Source organism: Epinephelus fuscoguttatus, linkage group LG18 (assembly GCF_011397635.1).
Source record: "Epinephelus fuscoguttatus linkage group LG18, E.fuscoguttatus.final_Chr_v1".
NCBI classification, from domain to species: Eukaryota; Metazoa; Chordata; class Actinopteri; order Perciformes; family Serranidae; genus Epinephelus; species Epinephelus fuscoguttatus.
This window is the reverse complement of record NC_064769.1, coordinates 24,954,693-24,978,170: the sequence shown is the minus strand read 5'-3', so window position 1 is coordinate 24,978,170 and position 23,478 is coordinate 24,954,693. Positions and strand designations below refer to the sequence as shown.

The window sequence follows — 23,478 nt, the reverse complement described above, 5'->3', positions numbered from 1 at the left end:
GTCAATTGCGATGACAGAACCCCAGCAACACTGTGAGTGACTGGTTAAACCCAGTGATTAGTTAGACCTAGTTTGTTTCTGGTGTTCGTGCCCTTCAGCTGCTAGTGTTTCTATCCAATAAGTGCTTTGATACTTGATGAAATTTGCTGCCCCGAAGAAAAAACCTACTCGACGATATTTCAAAGGGAGGCAATCAGCACTCACAGCGGCCGAGTGAAAGTGAACAATAGCAATAAAAAAAATAAAAAAAACATACTGTTGTTTTTTAATCGCCTAAAAGCCTTTCAGTGGAGGTTGAGGTGGAGGGGAGTCAAGAGTGGAGGAGGGGAGAGGGAAAATGAAGGAAGCGAAGCGGGATGTGGAGGGCATGTTAAAGCCAAAACGGAATCTTTCTGGCTTTTCTTGGTAGCATTTATCGTCTTTGTATTTATCCCTTCCCCCGCCATAGAAACACTATTCATCTGAATGGCAGCTGCAAACCCTCCTCACATTACAAAGTGTATTATATTTTGCTTATCTGGTCATCTAACAGCAAACACAATCATCTCGCCGCCGCATGAAAAATAACTCAGGCTATCAAATATGTCAATCACACATTTAGATTTGACAAAAGATTTAAAAACATATGGGGTGTGTAATCTGCTGCCGCACTCGCTCCTGCTTTGTGATGTTTCCGTTTTGCTTTAACCTCTCTCACATGCTCCTCTCTCTCTCTCTCTCTCTCTCTCTCTCAGTCTTCCTATTCTCTTTATGAGCCTGACAAGCTGTTCCCATGACAACGGTGACTGCTAGCTGTCAGCAGTTGCCATAGCAATGAGACATGATGTATCTGGGAGGGTGAACGGACACATTTGGACCATTTTGTTTAGTGTCGTTTGCATGAGTGTGTGTGTGTGTGTGAAGCTCTGATGTTATTCCTGAGTTTGCCCGGCAGGAACAACCAGTCTCAGTTTCATCTGGGTCTCTTTGAATTGATCGTAATACCACATTTGACCTACTTTTAAATTAAGGAAATAGATTCTGGAAAATTCTTTAAACGTGTTAATTAACGATAATAAACAACAATTTCTTTTTATTTCTAGTGTTCAAACCATGGAGAAAAGTGGGTAAAATAAATCCCTGTCTGGATCACATTCACTGCTCTCCCCCTCCTTTACTCACAGAGCCATTCCCATCATGACTGACGCACTGGCAGTTTGGGAATCCTGTCCTCGGAGGAAAGTTACTGTCGTCAGGGACTTTGAACGGAAATTCCAATGAACCTTAACAGTCATTTTCACATCACGTTGCTCATCACAACCTCACATCTACCTTTGATATAATTAAAGCCTCCTTCAAAAAATTCTGAAGCATGCAGCCATTACTGCGGTTACCTGGTATTTAGGATAGAGTCACCAGGTAAAAGAACGATCCTGAGAAAGCTATAAACATAGAGAGAAGTTTTAAGGGATTCACAATTTTTCATGGAGCTGTGTCAACTGTTTTCGATGTGTCAGTCTTCAACACAAATGATGTGTAGAATAACTAATCAAAAGATATGTTGGTTGCACAAAATGTAACCCGCAGATCTGCTGTGCATAACTGCGGCATTGCTAAGCAACATTGCTCCAGTCAAGAGACCAGAGAAGGAGCGGATACCTGCTGCCTTTAGATAGCTTTAAAGAGATTTACCAGTGTCAAGGAAAGGCCTTCAGTATATAGCAATAAGGCGCACCATAGAACATGAGTGTTCATGTTTAGACATGGAAAAGAACCCTTTCCTGTGCCTGCAAGCACTTACAGATCCATTTCTGATCCATAACATCTTTTTAAAATAGCTCATATTGCTTATCAACTTGCACAATCTACTGGTGGGGTTATGAGATGCATTTTTATTTATTTAGTCAGCACTGTCGCTGTACCTTTGTATTAATGGTGTCTGTCCAGTCTTGCTTTCTTGCTGTATTGCAGAACTACACAAACCTACCTGTTGGTTATACCAGATACCACTAATATTTAAACTATAAAAGATACTATGCCAGCATTCCTGCATTCTTGCCGATGCATCACAGCAGTCACATACTCCCAAGTTTTCAGTCAACTGAAGGTACACCGATCAGAACATCTGTGGGAAAGGAGCGGATACCTGCTGCCTTTAGATAGCTTTAAAGAGATTTACCAGTGTCAAGGAAAGGCCTTCAGTATATAGCAATAAGGCGCACCATAGAACATGAGTGTTCATGTTTAGACATGGAAAAGAACCCTTTCCTGTGCCTGCAAGCACTTACAGATCCATTTCTGATCCATAACATCTTTTTAAAATAGCTCATCAGCATCATCTGAAACATGGAAGTAGCTACATGCCCATTAGCCACTTAGCACAATCATTACTGCTTTGCCCACAGCGTCATTAACAGGCGGCTCGCTCAGTGTGTGACGTGCACTTGTAGATAAAATATAGGCCTATATTAATGAAGGTTCATTAGTACGGTTTTGTATTTCTCTGTAATGTAGCACAGTGTTAACAATGTTACTGATACTATTCTTTCTCACACCTTCACCTCAAACCCCTGCTCAAAGTATATACATTCGACCTATATGACGACTATTGGTCGACTAGGAAGATTCTTAGTCGGGGGCAGCCCTAGTCAGTGGTGACTGTCAAATGGCATGAACACCATGACCAAAGGTTTTTCCAGCACTGTAACAAGATGATCAGTGTTATTCACTTCACCTGTCAGTGCTTTGATGTTTTGGCTGATTGGACTTGAATAAATCCATAGAGTCGATACTCAGATATGTTTAACATCAGAATGAATTTGAGGTAGACATTTCTGTCAAGGCCTCCCTTGAAAAGATATCTTTAAACAAGACTGAACCAACTTCCCCCGACCATACATGTGGTCGTATTGATTATTTAAATGAAGGAGATTTGAAAAGAGGCAGTTAAACAGATAATAACTGGACTGTGTGAGCCGCCTTGGTACTCAGGTCAGAGCTGCACATCAGCTGGTGGACGTGCTAACAAGATGAGTAGTGTCAGATGACTGGATCAATAAACATATTAGCAAATCTGTGTGCTCTTCCTCTGACTGACACACACACACACACACACACTCACACACTCTCTATAAGGCGCTGACAGCTCAGCCCAGCCAAGAGCTTGGAAGATAAATAACCTACAGCTAGTCTTCTCATCTTGTGCTCTTCATGCACACTCACACAGCAACACACACACATACTTATATCTCAGCCATCACCTGTCTATCTGCTCTGCCTCTCGGCTATAAACACTGACTTTCCGGAGGAGCTGAGGGCTCCACAGAAAGTTTAAAGCTCAGCAGCTCTGAAAGTAACTTCATGAAAACACTCCTCGAAAGCAACAGAAAGTGACTTTCTTACTTTCACTCTCAGACGGACATGCCATTTGAATATACTTTTCAGATATCTGCTGTCAGGTGCCATTCAATAAAATGTATCAATATCATAGCTATAAAGTATCACTTCTACATTTGTAAAGCTCAATGAAAAGTTCAGTGTTATTTTATCCGGGGACCAAACTGGAAGTTCTTGTCTTGGTGTTTATTTTAGCCAATAAGCTACTGTTTATTACATTAACATGTCCATATGTGGTGTACAAACTACCAGTATCATGTATTTTATCACTTCATCTGGTAAAGTTGAATTTTCAGCAATAAAACATTAAACCTCCACGCCCAAGAGAATTCTAGGGATACACAGATTTGTAAGCCGCATTTATAAGCCATCAGTGGCAGCCGATATTCGCCTTATTTACTGCCATCGGCCTAACGGAAAACAAGATGACATTCACTGATGGCAGCGGCTGATGTTTTTCTGTTGTGTCATATCAATTTTGCACAGGCTAAGAAGGGGAACCCGACACTATAACAGCATCATGCCATCCCAGGGACAATAGAAGACGTGTAATTGGGACAAGCATAGATCTTCCCTTGGACGCCTTTGGAACAAAAGGACACCGTAAACTCACTACTGGCGTGCTAGAGGACACACCCTTCTTCTTCCATTATGATGCTACATTGTGAACCATAAATCTGTGTTGACATCAGCAGGAGGAGCGCAATTGCTGATGGAGGTTGCAGTAAGTTAGATTATGATGCGTTCAGCTCCTTTAGGTAAAAATGAGTATTGGGCGAAGGCAAATTATAACGTTATCGTGATGCGTTTGATGTAATCTTGCAAAATTTAGTCTTCGGCAAGATACTTGAATAATTTGATGATATTTTCACAACAATATAAAATAGATGTTAGAGAGGGAAATATGATATGTTTGTAAAAAGGCTTTTGAGCAATTTTTAAAACAAAATTTTTCACGTGAAAGCTTTTATTAAAGGTTGTATCTGATTGAATTTCTGCACATTCAAAAGTAGTGTAAAAAAAAAGGACAGAATTTATTTTAATAGTTAAGATTTCTCTGTTTCTCTGTCACCTAAGGGGGAATATATAACAACAAATACAAAATAAACCACAATGACAAAAATATAAATCAGTACGGGATCATCCAGGTTGATTTTTTTTTTTAAATCACAATTATTAATTACAAATAAATGTTCTTTTAAAGAGGACCTATTATGCTCAGTTTTTGAGGTTCATACTTGTATTTTGGGTATCTACTAGAACATGTTTACATGCTTTAATGGTCAAAAAACACTTTATTTTTCTTATAATGTCTGTGCTGGAACACCTGTCTTCACTTTCTATTCAGTGCACGTGCCTTTGAACCCCCTTCGCCCCACAAAAAAACCCTAGTCTGCTCTGATTGGTCAGTGTTTCCAGGTCTTCCGTCTCTTGGCATCTCTACACCGCCACTGCAGCCGTGGGAAACCTGATGTTTCTGCTTATGGGGATTAGTTTTACATTTGTTTGTTTATGTCATTATCTAAAACTTTGGCCACATTTAATATAAAAACAGATGATATCTTAAGATAAAATATACAACAGAAAATAAGGAAATGCAAGACTACAGTGGGTGTTTTAGAATGATTTAAATGTATTTTATTTATTTATTAAATTTTGCACCTATTATAACAGTTTTCAGTTTGGGAGACAGAAATTGTGACAGCTGATTCTTCCTGACAAACTACTTCTGCACCATCGAGCTGCAGATGCATACATCTCCCTGAGACAACAACATGCCAGGGGCTTGCATGAAAGCAAGAGGTTAAATTTATCACTGACAAAAGTTTATTAAAACTTCTCCTCGCCCTATTTGTCATCTGTCACCTGAACGGTTCACAAATGCCTCTGGATATTTCTATTATTTGTTTCAAAAGGAGCACAAGTCTAATATCTCCCTGTGTCAGGGCATCAGGTTACATTTAAGCGCACACTGACACCGCTGTGAAAAAATCATTCATCATTCCCACGACCTTGTGTTGTGTTCGCCTGGATTTGTAAACATGAGCCAACTTCCGCCAAGACAAGAGCCACGACAGCCTCGACTCTGATCTGAGGGAGAGTTCCCAGGCATGCTGTCACATTTTTCAATACTGAGATGTCAGCAAGTGAAATGAAAAGAGCCTCATTCGATTGTACAGTAAAAAGCTCAGGAAACAGCCGACCTTGTGTCAGCAACTTTCCCTTATAACAGTGCCGTCATGTAAACAATGGAAACCTGAAAATGAAACAGTATAACGACAGGTTATCAAACAGGTTAAAATACAGTGGAAAATATGAATACTACTGTGAGTAAAAGGGACAGTTCACTCCAAATCAAAAACACACTCTTACCTGTGGGGCAAAGTGGCAATATCACGCTATTGACAAGCCAACCGCACTGTCTATTCACTAGGGCTGCCCCCGACTAAGAATTTTCCCAGTCGACCAATAGTCGTCATTTAGGACCATTAGTCGACTAGTTGTCTGCATGTTTACAATATTAATTAAACTATCAAATGATATATTTTGGGCGGGGCAACACAATGGTTTGAGTTGAAGGTGTGAGAAAGAATAGTATCAGTAACATTGTTAACACTGTGCTACATTACAGAGAAATACAAAACCGTACTAATGAACCTTCATTAATATAGGCCTATATTTTATCTACAAGTGCACGTCACACACTGAGCGAGCCGCCTGTTAATGACACTGTTGGCAAAGCAGTAATGATTGTGCTAAGTGGCTAATGGGCATGTAGCTACTTCCATGTTTCAGATGATGCGTCATGTTTGTAGTCGACCAATGAAGATGAGTTTACATATCACCTTGGGTTCGTCCTTCACGTTCTCAAAAGTGACCAATGAAGCAGCCCTACTATTTACACTCTACAAATGCAAGTAGCATGACAAGGCACTGAGCATCTATTCTACGCTGACCATTACAATTTTGGCGTCTTTTTCTGGTCCCAGAGAGTTGAAAAATATTTGGGTAAAACGTTGCAGGCGCTTGTGCTTGTCACTCTTTACCCAGCTGCCCAATCACAGTGGAAGAGGAGTGGGACAAATACCACGAAGACCAACTAACACATCGCTGAACAACAACAACGGAGAAGAAATGAATACTGAACCCACACAGACCAGAAGGTCCATCCCCAGTGTGTGCTTCATTGTTCTCTTCATTCAGAGCGCTGTATTGACGTGCTGACATTTTCGCTTGCGGATATTCTCTATAATGGCAACCAGCTAAAGAAAAACAAAACACACTGACTCATTGCCCTCTGTTTTCTGCATTTAACAGAGGGCAAGTAATTAATTTTCATTTTCAGGATAAATATAGTGTAAAAAAGACAACAAAGCAAAGAATGGTGGCAGTACCGCATATCACATTGCCACCCTTAACCACCACCAGTGAAATTCTTTCACTGCAACAGCCCTATTAACATAGTGTTTAAATGGTATCGTAGGGCCTCCTAGTCTTTTCACGAAGTCAAATATCCACTATACTCTATTCCTGAAAAGTTCACTTTTGGAGTCCCACGTTTTCCACTGAAAAGAGATGATAAACACCGTCAGTCACTGCGCTCTCAGAAGGATAAGCTCCCATAATCAACATTTAAACAAGACTTCAATGAAAAGTCTCTTCTCTTCTCTTTCCTCTTTCTCTCTTCCTCTCTGTGAAGCTGAATCTTGCTCCTCAGTTGTCTGTGTCTTTGATGTTCGTGCCAGCTAGGACGCGAGTGGGTGCGATGATTCTCACTGGTAAGATATAGATCCAAAATTCACAATATTCATAAACACACACACACACACACACATAAACACAGGCAAACACACATCCACAACAGACGGAGCTCAACAGAGTCCAAAACATGAAATGTATTCCCTCAAAAACAGAACATTTCTAGAGCGAACGCAGACAGTCAGTCAGTGGTTGGAGGTGCTGGCAGCAGCCGAGCGTATAAGGGAGGAAAACTGAGCATTAAGAAAGAGGGAGAAAGCAAATGAGTCTATGTAGCCTGTGTGTGTGTGTGTGTGTGTGTGTGTGTGTGTGTGTGTGTGTGTGTGTGTGTGTGTGTGGGGGAGTAAGCAGTAGGTTTCAATAGAGGCAGCTTGATAACACTCTCCACTCAGCTGTGTTAATAATATCCCACTCTGATGGGCCCTCAATCATCCGAGTGCGCACACACACACACACACACACACACACACACACACACACGCGCGCGCACACACGGATGTTACACTGCTGTTGCCTATACTATAGAGCAGTGCAATAAGAACAAAAAGCTCTTACTAGAATTAGAGCTGTGGAGGTTTTCCCACATTACACCACAAAAGTACGTGGACAACAAACATTACACCCATATGTGATCGTCGAACATCTTGTTCCCGAAACATAAGCGTTCATATGCTACCATAACAACCTCCACTCCACTTAAAACTCATGTGACTCGCTGCCTTATTGTTGTCTAAACTGTAACTGTCTGCTTCAGCATCCAGAGTTCCCCTAACTGGAGCTTAAACCGAAGCTGTTCCAGACCAAACCCACAGCATGTGGTCACAGCTGTCCACATACTTTTGGCCACATGGTATCCCTACCCATCTTGTTTGCCCTCGCTGTCGTCCCATGCGTGCCTGCCGCTGTGTACAAGCAGAGCTTTTTAATTCAACCAAGAGGCATTTGCAATCAACATTTATGCTTCAGATCTGTGTGTTTGTGTGTGAGTGTGCGGTTGAAGAGGGGAGACGGAGAGCCTGTGCCACTTCTAATTAAAATGAAACAGAGAGGAAGGAGGAGGAGGAGGAGGGGAAGGGGAGAGACAGACAGACAGAGAGACAGAGATGGGAAAAGAGAGAGATAAAGAGGCTCTCGTTTAATTTTAAGGGACGCATCATTATTATCAATCATTAGGATTCTGCCACGCTCTGTTTTGTCCGTGATTATCATTACTGTCCTCCAAAAATCTGTCTGTGTGTGTGTATGTGTCCTCTGCGTAATGCTCAATGTGCCATCCAACAGTGTCATATTTTGCACAGCCCGATCTCACAGAAACATGTGAAACGACCACGACCTCTTCACACCGCGCCATGTGTGGTGGTGGCGCCATGGAAACTGTGCCGATGGAAGGTCAACGAGGATTCTGTGTTGTGGTGGACACACAATTTCTGTTCATACTCTGATAAATGTAAGTGTCTGTGTATGTGTGTGTGTTATCACGTCTTACATTGGATATTACTGTGTGGATGTATGTGGGTGTGTGTGTGTGTGTATTGTATATGTGTACATGTTATGGAATTTGTTTGGGGGAATTGGATAACATGGTGGTGAGCCTGGTTTGGTGGCTGTGGCGTGGAAGCCTTAACCACGTTGTGTGATCCCCAGATATGTATGTGTACACTGTGTTGTTGTGTATGTTACTTGCCAGGAGACCGCTGTTCGTGTCCTGTGTGAAACTAAAACTCAAGGCTGACTTCTTTTAACCCTTTAAACTCAACAGAGATGGTCCACCAGTGCCTACATTGGTATTTTTGCTTAATGTGTTGCCATTTTTTGAAGTACCTTAAAGTAATAGCCTTTAAACCTGTACAACCTAAGATAAAAGATTATGTAAATCAATAACCAAAATCAGTGACAAAGGTATGATTGTGCTGTTAAAAAAAATACAAAAATCTGACATTTTTCCATCAGATTTTGCAAAATAAAAACAGAAAAACATATTGATCCAAAAGATATTTAAACATAGAAACATGAACAAAATATTTCTCAACACTACGTAACTTATTTGAACTATGTACATTAATTAGTCTTTGAGATATGCTCATTTTTATGAGCAGAGTGCAAAGGTGATGTAACGGATTCATCATTCATTCCTCTGGCGCCACTACGCATTTTCACCTGCTTTGCACCACATGTAACGTATTGCAATGACGTCATTAGGAGAATGCAACGTGATGACACAGAAGACAAAAGCCGTAAGTTTCTGTTTCAAAACGAATGAATGTTTTAGCTATTATGGTTTTTGTTTTAAGCCGATACATACAGGATTAGGTCCTGATCACACAGAAAGCGTTTCAGCAGCTGGAGGCGCCTTTTGTAATTGTTTTTAATGAGAATGAAGATTTTTGCTCGCGGTTTTTGCGTTGTGATGCACCTCATGTTTCTGCTCTCTAGACACCTGGCGTTTTTGTCAGAGCACTCTGAAGTTGAATAAACGTTAACTAAAAGCACCCCACGTCATCTCTTCTTTCATCATATTTTTTCCCATTGTCCTATTGGATGATTTGAGAGGCGGTGGGCCCTCTGTGGTGGTCTCGACAACAAGTTTACAGTTGGTAAACAATGGAGGAGAAACTGGTGGTAATCGCTGCTGGATACCCAGAGCTATACGGCCTGACAATAGACAGCAGGTTGTCAAACTGCCCCTGAGTCATCCTAAAATATGCCTGGAAACGTCCATCATGGAGGCGAAGCTCCTGGACCAGCTGGTGGTACTCCCCATGACCCACCCTCGTTATTAGGGTCTCATGTACCCACACAGATCTCTGTTTCCCTGTGCCCAACAAACTATTAACTGACAGCCTCTCACCCTCAACCAGAGCTACAGCAAGTACCCTCTGCCTGAACATTTTAGGAACTAGATACTAGTTACTGTCAAATAACTAAAATAAATAAATAAATAAACGGTAGATTGATTACATGGAATGTTAACGTACGGAGTCTGTGGTTGCCTGGAAACAATAGAAAAGGCACTGCAAGTGTTTGTTTTTTTTCTCTTCACTAGTGGCATTCAATTTTTAAAAAAGGCAGTGCAGTGCGCCTCGCATTTAATTTCTGTGTGATCGAGCCAAATGCAAACAACAGAGGCCATTACAGGAAGTTCCCTGGAAAATGGGAAATCTGACTAAATACTTTGCTTGCACTGCGCGTAAGGTACACTTTACTTTTATTTACTTTCTTTACATATTTCTATGAGATCATGTTGATTTTGCATGTTTGCATGCATTTAATCTACGAAATGCTCTTGAGTGACGCCATTATCTGTCACTCTAAATCATTGTATTAAGTTATATAACAGTATTATATTTAAATCTAATTGTACTTTCCTCAAAGGCCCATGCCACATTTTTGTCGCGAGAGATTGCCTCTCATTGTGTGTTAAACTGTTTTCAATTGCCATTTACACTCATAATTCGCCAGACTGCACCATACTTTAACCACATATACAGCCTAATCATATGATAAAACATGATTTGTATTTGAACGCACCTTAAAAAAGAAGGTGACAGTAAGTCTGAACTGAATCTGAATAAAAGCTGTTAATGGCCGCGCATTCACACTTGCCAGCAGGCTGACTTCCATTAGTGGATTTAGTCAAAGGACAAGAATGACAAGTGGGAAATTTTTTGTTGTTCCTCAGTTTTACCTTATATCTAAAGCTATTACGCAGAATTCACTCAGTAACTTCTGTTAGCAGTGGGAATGTAAATCCCCATCACCCCATTAAATTACCCTAAGACCATAACGAGGGTAAAACTGCGCTAGCGTGAAAATATATTCCATCTACTGTGCATGACTGCCTTCAGTCTGAGCAATTAAAGAGTATTACAAACACAGACTGTGCAGGAGAGGTCATTTAAGAATGTGTCTGAGCACAGTTTTTATTGGTCGCTTCGTTGGTCACATTCATCTACTTATGAACCATTACATTTCAATGATCTCTTGTGTTTGTCCCCTGCATCTCCCAAAAATTTCAAATTACACGGTTTTCCCTCGGGGCATCACGTCCCCAGCAGGCCACCTGCACGGATAATAGCCAGAGGAGATGTTCTCTCACAATTATGGGTTTGACGGTGATATGATGGATACAAGCTGCAGCTGAGCATCATCAACAACACTGAAGTACCCCTAATTATACGGAAGAGCCTCCTCAAGGCTGTTACAGCATTTATATGACAGCTACCAAGAGTAGAGAGTAAAACGCTCCCTTTGGCTCCTCCGACCCCCTTGTTGTCATGGAAACCAATAAAATACAGTCGGCTCTGCTTAAGTGACCAATAAATCACAGCAATCTCTGTTTTCTGAAAAATGTCTTTGACCAATCAAATCTTTTATAAGAAACGATCTCTCTGTGATGGCTTCTAAATAACCCCCTCTTATTTGCTCATTAAAGCACATTTTGGACTATTATCACTGCTCATTGCACATATTTGCTCTACTGTGAAAATTTCCACACCCCCTGACTCATATTTTTGCACTTCCTGCTAAAATCTAGACAAATCTCTTATTGTGAAACAGCTATATTGTACATATTTGTTATGTTTTAGCACTATATTTAAGTTTCTTTGTCAAATGTTTACTGTATCTCTTCTATTCTATATGTATGTTCTTGAGCGTTGCCGTCCTTTGCCTTATTTTATTCCTCTTAATATGTTTACTATATGTTTAATTTATGGACCAAAAACCAAAGCAAATTCCTTGTAAGTGAAAAGCTACTTCATAATAAGTCTTATTCTGGTTCAGAGTCTTTACATTAGTGTTGGGAATCACAAAGTAACTCACAATACGATCATGACACATTGCCCAAAATAACGATGGTATCACGATACAGTGATTCTCGATGCATTTCAAGACAATCTATGAAACATTACAATGTCCATGTACCTGAAAAAATACCCCAATCTTGTGTTCACTCGAAATGTAAAGCGAATTTTCACATCTCACTACTTGCACAAGTTCGAACGCTAGAATATTTTGTGTTGACTTGCTTAATACCCCTTAACTATTCACGTCATAAACCACTGAAATTGCTGAATCACTGAATGAACTCCAAAGCGTCTTAATGCTGATTGGCTATTGCAGTGCGAATTGGTCTTTTAAGTCAAGATTCTTCAGCTCTCTCAAATACACGTCCGATGTAAAATTGTGCTACTCGCTTCATTTGGGCTACTTTATTCGCACATTCCACGTCATTCGATTCACATCCATCGCACAGCTTGGCAGGAATTCGGGTTTTATCGCGTCTTTACATTGACTTATTGGATGCAAAAATTACCATTCCCATGAACATTGCAACTCATATTGCAATCATAATAACTGTCAAAATAACTGCAATATGATTGTTTTGGATGACGTGCAGCTCTACTTACAACTGTGGTAGTGTTTTCTCCATGACGAGATCAGGATGATGACGAATCAGGTGGCTATGTGTGTCTGTTGTGGTGCCCGTGTACTATACTGTCATGAGACAGTTCATGCGAGTCACGAAGTCTCGATCAATTTTGTTTGTCACATTTGTGCTGTAAAAGCTGAAGTTGGCCAAGACTTTCGACTTAAAAGATGACGGTGCATCCCTTCTGTGATCTTCTTCATCAAGTTAGTTAACTTCTGTTCACTTAAACCTCATGTATTTGAGAAGCGCCACCAAGAGGAGTCATGGAGTAGTGACTCTTCTAAGTCAAACTGACAGGGGAATCTGGTTAGAGCTGCAGCATGTTTTAATAAAATGTGGATATTTGGCACCAGTGTATCTATAAGGTATCGCAAGAGGAAGTAATATGATATATTCCCATATCGATATTTTGTCCCTACTATAATTAGGTGGAGCAAGTCATCCTATAATACTCCAGCAGTGTAGGTTTTTAATAGAAAGTTTCAGATTCACATGATGATCTAAAGGTTTCAGACGCTCCTCTACACTGACAAAAAATAATAGTTTCAACTTAAGCCCCGGGAGACACCTGTAAGAACTCATGAGGGATCTCAAACCTGTTTGGCCAATTGCCACCGCAGAGCAGAGCTTCAATCTCGCTCGGCTCTCAAGGAAAAAACAGGTCAGCAGCAGTCTTTACCTCTGTCACGTTGGAAAACAGTGATATGAAGGACTACAGGGAGTGCTTCGACTAAAGCTAGAAAATACAAAACTTGAAAGTAGTCTGTTTTTTTCTCTCACTTATTCATCCAAGGGACTAATTAGTCACAAGCCAGATGCACTGCTGTGACCCCGGCAGAGCTCAACCTGAGGCTCAGGACTCCCTGAGGACACATGAGCGCATGCAGTGGTCACAAAATCATTTCTATTAAGCAAACAGGATGTAATACAGCACTTTCCTCTGTTGGCCGGTGTACTTCAGGTGTTACCTGGCCTTTCATTTAGCATGTCCAGCATTTTTTCAAGCCCTAAAGCCTCACTTCACACTCTGCAATCTAACAACAGTATAATTAACTCCCAAGTGAGACATTAGCTGACTGATAAACTCTGATCACATTTTTGGTACTTGTCAAGCAAGCAAAACATACAGCTAATTACAGAGAGACTACATGCTCTAAATATAACACTCAGGTGATTAGCACAAGAGACTCAGGGAAACTGTAAACTGTGCTCATTCTAGTTTGCTCATCTTTATTTTAGTGTTATTGGATCCAGTGCCTCAGATGTTGATTCGACAAAAAGTAACATCAGCGTGTGTGTGAGGCATAGAAAAAGGTATTCATCATTTTATGCTTCTTTTAAGAGATGCACTGATTGATCAAGTGGTCACCGGAATTGGCTGATTTCAGCTTGATCGGCCATGACTGTTGACCGGCTGGTCAGTCTCAGATATAGCCGACACTGTGTCAATCGAATTTACATGCATGCATGGCACAATGGTTAACATCACGCGCACAGCTTCACAGAGAGTGCCAGACCAGCAACTCTGGGACTAAACACTGAAGTGCCAAAAACTGTAGTACTTTGAATGGCCACTTGAGGCTGGCTTAAAAAGCGAGTCAATCCCCATAGGCCCCCATGTTAAACTGCCAAAGCTAACAGCAGAAAAATGCATTCACAGCCTGGTAAACAATTTGGTTTTTGTCTCTACGGCTAATTTCCTCCTTCATGAAAACTGTACTGGGGTGAATTTTTGTACAACTGTTTACATTATTCTAATGCTTAAAGTTATACATAATTAAGAGTAGGCCTCTTTGAGTGACAGACAGGCTACTGACAGTGTCCTAAGCTTGTCAGTCAGATCCAACCTTCGCTCCTCCACAGCACCAACCTCTAGGCCAAATAGAGTCACTTCTACCTCTGAAAAACCAAGATGGCAATTGCCAAAATGCCAACTTCTCATTCCCAGGTCGTCAAATACTGACACTTTGTCATGTCCTCTTGTTAGCAACTTTTCAGACTGTTTTTGGTGACTTTACTTCTTAAGAGCAACTAGCACTAATATGTCGGTGAAGATTCTCAGTCAATCAGGTTATGGTAATCGTAAGTGCTATATCGTAGGCAACTGGACTTGCTTGCGTTTCTTGAAGACGTTTCGCCTCTCATCCAAGAAGCTTCTTCAGTTCTAAATGACTGGTATGAAGTTGCAAGCTATAAACCCTGTGTGGGTGGGAACCCTTGCAGAGTTGTTAGTGTCACAATGTGAGTCGTTGACCCACCTGGGATGTACTATGGGATTCATTTTCAGGAGGATTCTATTCAATTCCTTTTTCCTGTCGGGGGTCGCTGGGGGGCTGGAGCCTATCCCAGGTAACATTGGGCGAGAGGCGGGGTACACCCTGGACAGGTCACCAGACTATCACAGGGCTGACACATAGAGACAGACAACCATTCATGCTCACATTCACACCTACGGGCAATTTAGAGTCACCAATTAACCTGCATGTCTTTGGACTGTGGGAGGAAGCTGGAGTACCCTGAGGAAACCCATGCTGACACGGGTTCAAACCTCCCACCCTGGGTTCAAACCAGGAACTCTCATGTTGTGAGGTGACAATGCTAACCACTGCACCACACAAAGTTCGTGTATGATGTCAAATAGTTCTTACAAAGACAGAAAATCAGAATCAGCCCAAAAAAAGGAATCCAGGCATCTCTACTTCTTCTGTGATTACAGTGTATGAGAGACAGACTTTTTGGGTCAGTCAGTGCATCACCTGACCTCCAAATTCAGTCTGTGGACACTACGCCTACAAGGCCTCACAGGCCTCACAGGCCAGTGCTACTCTCGGAGGAGTTTGGCTCAAGCTGAGACTGGGAGAGCAGCTGCTTGTCTTCATTATGTATGTTAGAGACTAGTGTCAGAGGTTCAGGTTCACACAAACTCCAAAAGGCTCTTGGCAAAAACAAATTCACTGACGCTGACAAAAAAAGAAAGAAAATATGGAAAACATGTCTGAGTGTGAACTTCACCCGATTTCTAACCTCGGCTATCCTGCTAGGCAAAGTGAAGGACTCAGCACAGGGAAAATACATTCCTGTACATCTTACAAAATAAAAGCCAGACTCTTCACTTCTCTGTGCTGAAATGCTTTTACAATGAAGCAGCTACAGCTTGTCTCACTCTCCGAAACTAACCTGCAAACACGCAAATACAAACTGACTCAATCAGAACATCTGCACCTTTGTATATTCCTAAAGCGACTGAAAAAGCAGAACAACAAACACTTGAATTTTACTGTCTGCTGCCTGTTGTCATTTTCTGAGGGGGGCACCAAGGACAGTAAAAGAGCTGTCCCTGAGTCTGACAGTTTTCAGCGTGTTGCTATGCGCTGCTATTATTCAGCATGAGTGCTAATTTATTCACAGGGTTTGTGTTTTTCCATCTATTCATTTTAATGACAGAAAACCAAGAAAGGCTGCTAATGCCTGCTGGAGAGCGCTCGGATTATTTGATACAGCAAAGCTCCGCAGCTGCCAATAACACCATTTGTTTCACTTTCCCGGGCGGAGTAAAAAATAAATAAATAAATAAAAAAAACCTTTAAGCACCAGTTGGTTTTGTCACCCTGATGGCTTTCCCGAGGTGCCAGTGATGAGCTTGTTACAGTGCGTGTGATTTTTGCGGGCGCACGCCTTGCTCTTACCTTGCGGCCGTCGCTTGCGTGGCAGTTGACGTTGAGCGGAGTGAGCAAGGCCATTAGCTTCTCCTCGTTTCCGCTCCTGCAAACGCACACACACACAAACGCACCCATTAGACAGAAAACATCCAACACCATAGAGGATTAGCACTGTTCCTCAGCAGGAGTGTGGGGGAGAAAATGAGGGAGAGAGAGATAAGAAAAAAAAGGAGAATTTCATCTGCAGAGACGGACTGACATAAAGGAATGTATGGAGGATGTATCGAAGGGTGTGTGTATGTGTGTGTTTTCTTGTAAACCTGACCGCAACAAGCTAAAAAAAATGTGTAAGAGAAGACCATCTATCCTAGCTGCAGTGGTTGTTGTTTATGTTGTTGTTGTGTGTATCCTGGTTCCTAGGCTCACTGCCCTGGTATTGGGTGACCACCAGGAAAGTGTTGCCAAGGCAGCGGCCGATCCAACCATCATCCCGGTGACAGCCGTAAAGGAAGAAGCTGTCACACGGAGAAAAAGGGTTTATTCTTCTATTCTCCTACGTTCCCCTCCTCTCCCTCTACCCTTCTACTACTTGCTCTTCCTGCTCTTTCTCCAACGACCATTATCTGCTGCTCTCCTCACCCTTTTACCCTCGCGCTCTCGTCTCATCTAAGCTGTCCACCTTTACCCTCCACCCCCGGTTTCTTGCTTCTCCACCTTTACTTACACTGCTCAGCATCTTCCCTCTAGTTTTCTCACTCTTTTTTTATTCTGCTCAACAAGCCGCCTCCTACTGCTGGTACCCGAGCACAAGGGAGCCTTCATTTCGATGCAAACAACATCTTGAGGATTTAACAGGGACGAAGGACACGGCATTGTATGTGTGTGTTTGTGTGCCTGTTAAATAGATATATGGAGGGCACAACACTGCATCTAGCTGATTAACAATGATAGGAATCAAGTCAAAAGACGGAAGCCAAGTAAGGAATATTTTGGGGAATTTGTTAATTTACTTCATTGATGAGAACTATTTCGATACCATGTCTATTGAGTAAATAGGAAACCCCGTCCAGCAGCAGCAGTCCTAGCAGACAGAGCCAGGATAGCTGGTTCCATTTTTTTTGCTAAGCTAGCGTTTGTCAACAAGGGTGGTACCGGCTCCCAGGGGGCATTTCGAGAAAGTCGGAGGAGTGCTGGAAGCTAAAGTGTTCCTGGGGGGCCTCTGTGTCCAGTTTCATCCTACATGCACATTTTCACAGTTTTATTATTAGGAGTTCAAACCCGAAGAGCTAAAACCCTATTGTTTTCATATTGCTTGTGTGTAAGATTGTTTTGAAATCGCTCAACAGGGGGCGCCACAACATTTTGATTTTTATGAAAAACACATTTTTGAGCCCTCCTGTGTAGAGTTTGCATGTTCTCCCCGTGTCAGTGTAGGTTTTTTCCTGGGTACTCCAGCTTCCTCCCACAGTCCAAAGACATGCAGGTTAATTGGTGACTCTAAATTGTCCGTAGGTGATTGTGAATGGTTGTCTGTCTCTATGTGTCAGCCCTGTGATAGTCTGGCGACCTGTCCAGGGTGAACCCTGCCTCTCGCCCGATGTCAGCTGGGATAGGCTCCAGCCCCCCAGCGACCCCTAACGTTATACACGGTTACGGAAAATGAATGACTGAATGAACATTTCTGACATCTCGTCCTAAACCCTATGTCCCATTTGTCATTATTGGACCAAGCATTGTCAAAGTTATCAAAAGCTTGCTGATATCTCATTGGGTTTTAAGGATATTGATGAATGAACTTTAAAAGGAGCCTGGCTCAGCACATGATAAGACCTAACTCGAAACTTGTAGGTTACATGCGCATCAGTAACTTAAACGTATCCTGCAAGCTTAGTTCAAATTGACCACTAGGGGGCACTACAAATGCAAAAATGGGCATGGTGTAATACAAATCAAACTATAAATTTAGAAATTGTTCCTCTAATCATTATGTGTGTAAAATTATTTTTCAAATTGGTCAATAGGGGGCGCTGTAACAGTATTTTAATTTTTATTAAAACACATTTTTGACATCTCGTCCTAAACTAGGTGCCATTCGTCATTATTGGACCAAGCATGTCAAAAGTTATCAAAAGCCTACTGACATCTCATTGGGTTTTGAGGATATTGATGAATGAATCTCAAAAGGGGCGTGGCTCAGCACATAATCAGACCTAACTCCACAAACGTTGGGTCAGTTATCATAAAACTTGTAGGTTACGTCCACATCAGTACCTTAAACATATCTGGAAAGATTAGTTTAAATCAACCACTAGGAGGCATTACAAATGGAAAAATGGGCACCGTGTATGACTATAACAAGACTTGCGGAATATGTTAAACAATAAATGAATCGTGTGTAAAATTATTTTGAAGCCACCATTTTCAAACATGTTCATTTCCCTGGCCATAGATCAATGACAGTTTTTCCATCATCAAAGTTGGCGGATACTTTTAGTTAATATGTTGAAATATGCCCCCAAAATGTTTTTGCCAATGACCAACAGTGGGTCAAGGCATTACTGCAGAAGCACAGAACGTGGCACAGATTTGGTCCTAAATGAATGAGCCTTTGTCTGATCATTATGAATCTGTGCTTTATCGATATTGTAGGTGTTGTAAACTGTCAAAGACCTCGATCTTTCACATCTTTCAATTTCTAACGGTCCGTGTTGGCTTGAAACCACGGCATTACGGCTATATTCTGACTTGCTTTTACCACCATCATCTGCGACATTTATACAATGAGGCATTTCCTGCCAAAGACTTTTTATCTGAATCTCTTGTGCACACCTTTTCATTGTTTACTATGGAACAGTGCGCTGTAGTGCTTCAAGTTTGCTCCTCCATCAATTCTTTTAATGCGCTTCACAGTGCAAAGCTATCCTACTTCGAATGGGGCGTGTTGGAAAACTGCGAGCAACAGTGCTTTATAAACAGAGGGAGGGGGATTATTTGGCCCGGGGACAGGCAAGCATTGCATAGCAGGAAGCCTTGGCTATAGGTCGGTGGTCCGTAGCCTACAGTCTGCTCTCCTTAGTCTTTGTTCCGGTTTTCCACCTCCGATGCACAGCAGTGCACAGGTGCTTCCCGAAACTTAAACCTGAACTACATAAACTTTCTCATCCAAAGAAGACTCAAACCGGGCTGCCTGTCTGTCAAACGATCTGAAGGGGATACTAGAGTGCAGAGCAATAACGTTGTGCACAGCAGACTATAGGGCAGGACTTTTCTTTCTCAAAGTACTATTTCATTCTCAATTTACCTGGAATATGTTTAGAATGTGCAAGCAGTTATAAACATGAGCAGAAATCGTGCTGAGACACATTTGAGCCAAAGTCCAGGCATTTCTAAAGTCATTAAAATGTGACATGAATGGGTGCCACATGCACACTTCCCTGAACAAACGACACAAATGAGGACTGAAGAGCAAATCATGCCTACAGGCGAGTTGACTCAGCAGAGATAACACTGAGAAGAGCTGATCTACAGGAGAATAAATATTTGAAAGCAATACCAAATGTCCGACAGCCCTACTGCATCATGTTCTACTATATTCCATACATTGTTATATTTTGAATTGTCACCTGCCACCTGAATTTTGCGTTTTCCTTCACATGAAGATGGATTTTTCCGCCATAAACTGCTGCATTAAATTCACCAGAATGCAGGAAATAAAGTGTTTAATGCTCAAAATGTTCGAATAAGATGCTTCTTGTTCAGCACTGGTGCCAAATTACTGTACTGATTTCTGACTGGCTGCTGTTTGAGATCAATGACGAGATTTTAATTAAAGTTTGAATGTCAAATTTCCAACACTCACTAAATATAATTTCTATTCACAGGGCGTTTGTGCTCTCTGAGAAACTAATGATAATAATATTACAACCGTCCATTTAAATCAAATCTTATTTGGCATTCAATGACATGCCTTTTCAATGATATAACAGAATAATAATCAACATCATTATTCAAGGACAGCTATTAGTCTACATTTTAATTGATGGGGGAGGGTAAGGGACCTGATTAATGGATCCCCATATCCATTAAAAAAAGGTTGAGTACCACTGTGCTGAGCTTAGTTAACCATCCGTAGGCCCCCACCTTTTTTTTTTAACAGACAGATATGACAGTGGTACTAGTCTTTCATTTGATGCTCGAAAGATGGCAAAGAGGCTTATTTCCCCAAATCTAAAACTCCAGGATGAGTCTCCCTGTAATATCACCATGTTCACAAAAATCCAGTCGTCTATCATATCTTGATTCTGTGTTAGGCATTTCAAAGGTGCACTCAGAGGCATCGTCTTGTTGTGAATGTTCTATGAATCTCTGATCTCACGCAAATTATCTACAGTGGCCCACGAGGGACAGCGCTCGCAACCATGCCTGAATATTCATCGTTTTTTTTTTTACACATGGAGGGAAATGAAAATGGGTTTCTGAGAATCTCTGTCAGTGTGACGGGATGTTCACTGCTTCTAGCATCTTATCTCAACACCCTCCGAATCACTCGAGCTGCATGTTAATGGTATGAAGTTAACAAAGATTACAACAACCATAGCCAGGAAGGGTTATGAACCTCCCATGTCGGCCAACTGCCTGATGAGGTTGGCTTGGTCACTTGGTCATCCTGCAAGACGGCGGGAGCTGCGCCTAATCATTGGGCCTCACTCACCAACTGTTCTTAACAAGAAATGTTGGAGCCCGAATATTTATTAAATTATATGTTCAGGCTGCACACGTTCTTTTGGTCAGTTTCACTTCCACTCACTGTAATTGACACAGGTGTGGATGTGGTTTCACGTTATTTTACCTGTTCGTTCACTGATGTGGCGGCCTTTAGACAAAGAGGGTGAGTTTTTGGCTGCAATATTTTCTGTTGACTGTAATTACGTCATGTAATATTTTGTTTCATTGCATTTTGCTTTAGTTATTATCTCAGCTGTTTGTTTAATTAATCATTATAAAACGCATCTTTGGACTTCGGCATGGATTTCCTTGAGCGAGTCATAATTGAGAGCCTACTTAGCCTTTTAGCGACTTTTTTGATTGATAGCAGACACTACAAGAAATTTCTTCATTAAAACCCACTTAGGCAGTTTTCACAAAGATTCTAACATTCACAGGTGTTTTCTTATTGGATTTGTTCTTAGATAAGAACAGAATCTGTGCACACTCATGAGCATATTTTGGGCAAAAGGAATAGTTATTGCTTTCCCTTCAATTATACATGTGTATGAAATTATAGGATTAAAATTACAATATTGTTTTTATCATTTATAATATATTTTAATGATTATTTTTATCAATTGACATAGCACTACAGCCTTATATAACAAATAAACACTACACTAACACTTCAGTTCATTTCAATTATGTTAATTGGGAACCATCAAATAATTAGTGATTAAGAACACTATCTACTGGCCCAAAGTAGGCCTGTTTTTATGCAATATATGTATTTTTCAGCCTTATATTTGAGATCAAACCTTTGCACATTTGCAATGACAACCATCTTAAACCTCCTAGTGCAACGGCACCTCCGCAGCTCCGCAGCTCTGAAACTCCCTTAGTAGGGGCCCCACCCCTTCTAGGTTCTAACGTTAGCTAGTTAGTTAGTGTATTTATTGTGCATACTGGTGGCCAGCACCGAGTCGCCGCGTTTTACTTAGTCTTGTACACATACAACTGTCCGTTTCGTTTTTGACATATATTTCCCACTCCAAACTGACCACACACACCATCTAAATGTGAAGCAGATTTTCTCTTTTGTGCTTTGGAGACTCTATCTCCGCAACGGACTGGTCGATTTTAGTGATTGACACCTCGTTTGATTCACTAGAGCCAATAGAATGAGGCTTTTCCCACCAAAACGAGACTGACAGCACTGTAACCCAATCAGAGTCAGCAGAACATCGTTGTGGGGCCGGAACCTAAAGCCCGTCATGTTTGCCCAGATTCATTTGCACACAACACAACATGTCCGTCTACCAGGAATGTTTACCGGCAGAATTACTGCTTCACGGCAAAACAACAACGGTAAGAGAAATATTACAACTATGGCTGGGCGAAATGATTTCTGTTGTTGTTGTTCTTTAGCTTTTGATCTCTCTCTGAAGCTTTGGCGTAGAGTGCTTTGGCGGATATGTGTGGAAACAGCAGAGTCTCTGCTTTCATTTGAGATGAACGGTGTGTTTTGCATAACGTGGCATCGTTGTTGTTTGAGCTGTGTTTGGGGCATGTAAAAATGGTTTATACAACCTTGTAGCCCAGGTTCTGCTGTTTAATTTGATGTGCAACATCACTATATTCTTCGTGATCAGTGTATTGTTTCACTCTGTGTTTGCAAAGCCGCAAAGTCCTCCAATTGGGGGACTTCGGGTTTTTAACCAACAATTTGGGCAGCCCAATAGAAGAGTGCTCATTCTTTGACAAGCCCTGCAGTCTCATGCCCCTTTATGGGGACTGGCCTGTTGTTCACCGATGCTGATTAGAATCAATTATCATCATAATCGTCTTCATCATTGTAAGAGGACAGATGTGGACACTTCTGCAGTTTAAAAGCATGTCTTGAATCTGATACAGACTTTTCTAAGGACCTTTCTCAAGAACAAATTTAAGAATATAACATAGACTGTATAAAGTAATGGATGCAATGGAAGCCACTATGACATCATCCACTGGTTTGGAGCCAGAGGTGACTATATTTGTACGAGAGGGTGAGGCTGTGGAGGAGCGAGGGGTGAGAGCCTGAAGGCATTATTTACCGACAGCCTGTCACTTAAAGCAGCCTGCCCTTAATCGTGCCGTATTTTAAGCCTTAATAACTTGTAATAGGTGAGTTATAAAAAAAAATTCACCTGTTGTCACAAACAGGGAAATTAGCTATAGAGACCAAACCATTTTTTTGGACCAGGCTGTACACATTCTGCTGTAAAGTTGGCTTCATTTTTCAGCCCTGGAAGCTGCCTCTTGGAAAAAACTGAGGGAGATATTGATGAATGAGGTTCATTGTTTTTATACTATCAATTGATCAGATAACTAGGGTATAACATGACGATGCTGCTCCTGGTATAAACCCAAAGACCAACCTACTGTTTTTAAGTCATACATAAGTAGCACTTGCACTTTCCAGTTTTAGTATTTCCTTTTATGCTACCTTATACCTCTTTTCTACTACATTCAAGAACATATATTTAATTGATCACTGAGCTTTAA

At 41.3% G+C, this 23,478-nt stretch overlaps 1 protein-coding gene across 3 annotated transcripts in view; it reads right to left on the bottom strand.

Moving 5' to 3' along the window:
• The window catches only part of LOC125878576 (poly [ADP-ribose] polymerase tankyrase-1), a 149,850-nt gene that overhangs the window by 69,662 nt on the left and 56,710 nt on the right, over nt 1–23,478 (bottom strand). For all 3 annotated transcript variants that reach the window (XM_049559868.1, XM_049559869.1, XM_049559870.1), the window contains one exon: nt 16,252–16,327. In XM_049559868.1, coding sequence (XP_049415825.1) covers nt 16,252–16,327 — 76 coding nt within the window. The remainder of the gene's footprint in view (nt 1–16,251; nt 16,328–23,478) is intronic.